Consider the following 4,435-nt stretch of genomic DNA (forward strand, 5'->3'; position numbering starts at 1 on the left):
AAAAAAAGCAACTTTGAAAAATTTTTGAAAAAAAAACACATGATCGCAAAAAAACAACTATCGCATCAGTGTAGATTGCAACACTACCATTATCATATCACAATAGATTGTTACGGTTCACTTATGACATCAGTAGATTGCAATGATACGAATACTACATCACAGTAGAAAAGACTAGGACTTCTTTGATTAGTTTTAATTTTACATTTGTATCTGCTAAATGCTGTCAATCTTGGCCATTTTTAAGGCACCTTTGGAAAACCAAGATTCTTAGAAAATAATTTAGCGATTTCGTATTAGTGCTCCAAAAGTTAACCAAATTAGTGCTCCAAGAGTTATGTTTTCTCGAAGTTTTTATCTAATAATTAGAATTGGCAAATAAAAATGTACTTATATTCTCTAAATAATATTTTAAGTAAATTAAACTTATTACAAAAATAAAATTCTAAAAGTTAAATTAGTATATGACAAATCATAGTTTTTCAATATAAGATAAAAACTTTAATTCTAAACTAATCAAAAAACCGAACTTCTCATCATATTATGTGTTAGTTAATAAATATTAATAGAATTACAACATATTACAAGAATCGGTATAATCATGACCTAAAACTTTGAAAATTTTCAATTTATTGAAATTAAGTTAAAATTAAATAAAAAAGTGAAAAACAAGATTAAAAAAAAAATAATCACATCACAGTTGTCCGTAACACTATGGAACTACAATTATCACATCTCTGTTGTTAATGTATTTAAGAAATCATTCTTTAACGCAACTTAGAACTTTTTAAAGCTTTCTTCGTTAACATAAACGCTTTTTCCTAAATACCTGGTGACCAACACTAACGAAAAAAATTCATAAAAAATAATTCAAAATCCGGCTTCGGTCACTAACCAAATAAAAATTGACGCTAGTTAGTTAGATTAGCATAAAACTTCAAACAAAACAATAAAATTGTACGTTTTCATTTGATTAATTTTCAAATTTAAGATTTTAGAATTTTATGCAACTCCTAAAATATTAAGCAACTCTAATAAAATCAAAGTATGATTGCGGTCTACTGTAATAGTTGTATCGTTACGAACTACTGTGATGTAATAGTTGTATCGTTGAGATCTAATTTGATATTGTTGTGGTATAGTTGTGATCTACTGTGATGGGATAGTTGTATTAAAAAGTATTTTAGATAATTTATTCATACTTTAGACAATTGTTTTGGTATTAAAAATTATTACTTGAAGGTTTTTTTACACCTTTTATGCTTAGTGTGACTAGATTTTACTTTACATTATGTATTTAAAAAAAAAGGTAAACTACCTTAGGTAAATAATTTTTAAGTATTATAATTTTGTTATGTTTTTAATTTTTACTAAACTCCATCACTTTTCAATATTCAAATAACGAGAATCATAAATCTTATTAAACAACACAGGTCTTATTAATAAAAACTAAGTTTTATAATGGTTAACAAACACAAAAGTTATAAATTCTAACAACTCCAAATCAAACCAGAAAATACCATAATCTTGTTCAAAATAGGTGGTCCATTCTACAATCTGTTGTGAAAAGGTTTAGTTTGTCTCAAAACTGTAAGGTACGCATTGTACGTCAGATACTTTGATTTGATTGTTGTAATTTTGTGGTCTACCTGTAACCAACTTTTACCTCCAGAATCCTATATTGAGGTTATCAAAAATACAGATTTAAAAGATTAATACAAAATCTAATATTGTAAAACTTAATTTATCTCATGCAGTTAAGATTTTCATAGACTATTAACTGTTTAATTAAAATTTGTTCAAATATTATTATTACGATTAATGTTTATTAAGCTGTAGCATGAGATTAAATAGTTGTACTTGACATACTTGATTTCTATTACTAAAATTGTTGTATCTTAGCATTATTATGTATTTATTACACTTATTTTATAACAAGATGTGATTTTAACGGTATAAAGAAGAAAAAAAATTTCCAGTTTTTTTCAAAGACGTCAGAACATTTCAGTTCAGTTTCATATTTTTGCTTGTGATTGAAACTTCTAATAACGTATAAACAGCATATAAAATTCTACATTTAGTAATAAAAGTTACATTTTCATCTTATGAATTAATTTTTAAGTTATAAAAATTTTAAACTGCAACTTTTTGTACAAAATTTGCATAGTTTTGTACGTTTGTAATTAATTTAATAATTTTTACTAAAACATTGAATATTATTATATATTTTAAGTATACTTTTATTTTAAGATTACAATGTTTTAAATGATTCAGATCTTAAAAATTACGCTTTGTATTGTTAAACGAAATGATTTCATTTTATATTTCATTAGTTAGCCTTTTATTAAAAAAATGGTTTTACTTAATATTAATTTGTTTAAAAATTTGCAAAAAGTATTAACTGACATTCTTATACAAAAATATTTACAAAAAAAAACAGCTGTCTCACCTTAACATAGTAATAAAATACTAGTCCAATTAATAGAATGACACATAGCTCATCTTAAAACGTTCTTGAAAGTTTGTAAGCGTTTGTTTGTCGACTTGAAATATTGAAAGGAAAACAACTAAATATTTAACAGTAATTGTAATTTGTTAGGATATTTCTTTTTGTTTCTTTTGAATATTAGTTATTTGTTAATTTGTTAGCTTTTGTTTAAATTTGTTTATGATTTCATTTTAACTTCATTACATAATGTTTCTACTTCGTTAATAAACTACTTGCAACAGTAAAACTTGTATATTTTTAAATAACTGCATAAATTGTAGTTAATGAAGGATACAAGTTAAAAAAGGAACTTTATAAAATGATATCTACTGTACTAAGTGTGGTAAATAAGTAATTAAATTGACAAACCGCATTTGTTTACAAATTTTTAAAGAGTTGTTTGCAATATAACGGTGTCTACAACTAACATATAAAACTTGTCCTCTACATTAAGAACCTACAACTATCACATTAAAATAGATCGCAACAACATAACTATCACATTAAAATAGATCGCAACAATATAACTGTCACATCACAGTAGTTCGCAACATTACAACTATCACATCACAGTAGTTCGCAACAATACAACTGTCACATCAAAGTAGTTCGTAACAATACAACTATCACATCACAGTAGATTTCAACAATACAACTATCACATCAAAGTAGTTCGCAACAATACAACTATCACATCACAGTAGTTCGCAACAATACAACTGTCACATCAAAGTAGATTGCAACAATACAACTGTCACATCAAAGTAGATTGCAACAATACAACTATCACATCAAAGTAGATTGCAACAATACAACTATCATATCACAGTAGATCGTAACAACACAACTATGACATCACAGTAGATCGCAACAATACAACTGTCACATCACAGTAGATTTCAATGATACAATTACTTCATCGCAGTAGAAATGACTAGCACTTCTTTGAGTTGTTTTACGTTCACATATGTATCTGCTTAATGCAGTTGATCTTGGCCATTATTAAGGCACCTTTGGAAAACCAAGACTCTTAGTAATTTTTTTTAGCGATTTCATATTAGTGCTCCAAAAATTAACAATTTTATTTCTCGAAGTTTTCGTCCAATAATTGGAATCAACACCTAAATATTGCACTTACAATCTCAAAAGTAGAAATTTTAAGTAAATTGAATAGCTACGTCATCTCCCATTCGTTCGCAAGAAACAACGCCGTGCACAACATAGTACCGATTTCCTGCTGGAAGTCGCTGCTCGCAAGCCACCGGGCCTCCCGAGTCGCCCGAAGTGTTGCCACTGCACTCACCCGGATTTTCAACTTTAATACTGCAGTGAGCGAACATGTTATCAAATGTCCTTTGAACAGTCAAACGATCTTTAACTTGTAAAATGTCTGGAGTCTTCCCTCTTTCGTTTATAACACCCCAGCCGGAAATTCTGCAAGACCACCCGACCTGCGGCTCGTTTCTGAAAGGCAATATGGCGGGCCGTATATTTCCTATAGGTTCATCGTAAAGTTTATTTCTGAGAAGCACCAAACCGATATCGTACCTGTTAGCACTTAACTTTACAGGCTCCGAGTGGAAGTTTTCGTGCAAATAAAAATTTTCCGAGACGACAGTTCTGCGGGTGGGATCCTGTTGATTCAATTCATTGTATATGGTGCCTGCAGTAACTGCAATTCTCAGTATTTCAACTTTGTAGCTGGCTGAGTCTCTATTGAAACAGTGCGCCGCTGTCATAACCCACCGACTGTTCAGCAGAGATCCACCGCAGAAATGTCGAAACTTGTTAGCATCTAAACGATTAGGCGACCGAATGACGTCTTCTTGATAATAATAATATTCAGAGTCATCATTTAGGTTGAGTGTTTTTGCGTATTCGAGAAACTTCAAAGACACTTGGTACGGAACTTCTCCCACATTTGCGTTGCGCCCGTTTTTTACTTGC

General features: G+C 29.3%; 1 protein-coding gene across 1 annotated transcript; it reads right to left on the reverse strand.

Moving 5' to 3' along the window:
* Positions 1-3,645: 3,645 nt before the first annotated feature.
* LOC145848628 (cathepsin G-like) lies at positions 3,646-4,227 on the reverse strand. The gene has a single exon (XM_082953972.1). It carries the CDS (start codon positions 4,225-4,227, stop codon positions 3,646-3,648), a length of 582 nt encoding a protein of 193 aa, XP_082810098.1.
* Between the last annotated feature and the right edge of the window lie 208 nt (positions 4,228-4,435).

This window comes from Thalia democratica, unplaced genomic scaffold (assembly GCF_965202585.1).
Source record: "Thalia democratica unplaced genomic scaffold, ktThaDemo2.hap1.1 HAP1_SCAFFOLD_1573, whole genome shotgun sequence".
Taxonomy (NCBI): Eukaryota; Metazoa; Chordata; class Thaliacea; order Salpida; family Salpidae; genus Thalia; species Thalia democratica.

Coding starts and splice junctions, on each gene's coding strand:
- LOC145848628 (XM_082953972.1), bottom strand. CDS start 4,227: ATGACAGCGGCGCACTGTTTCAATAGAGACTCAGCCAGCTACAAAGTT.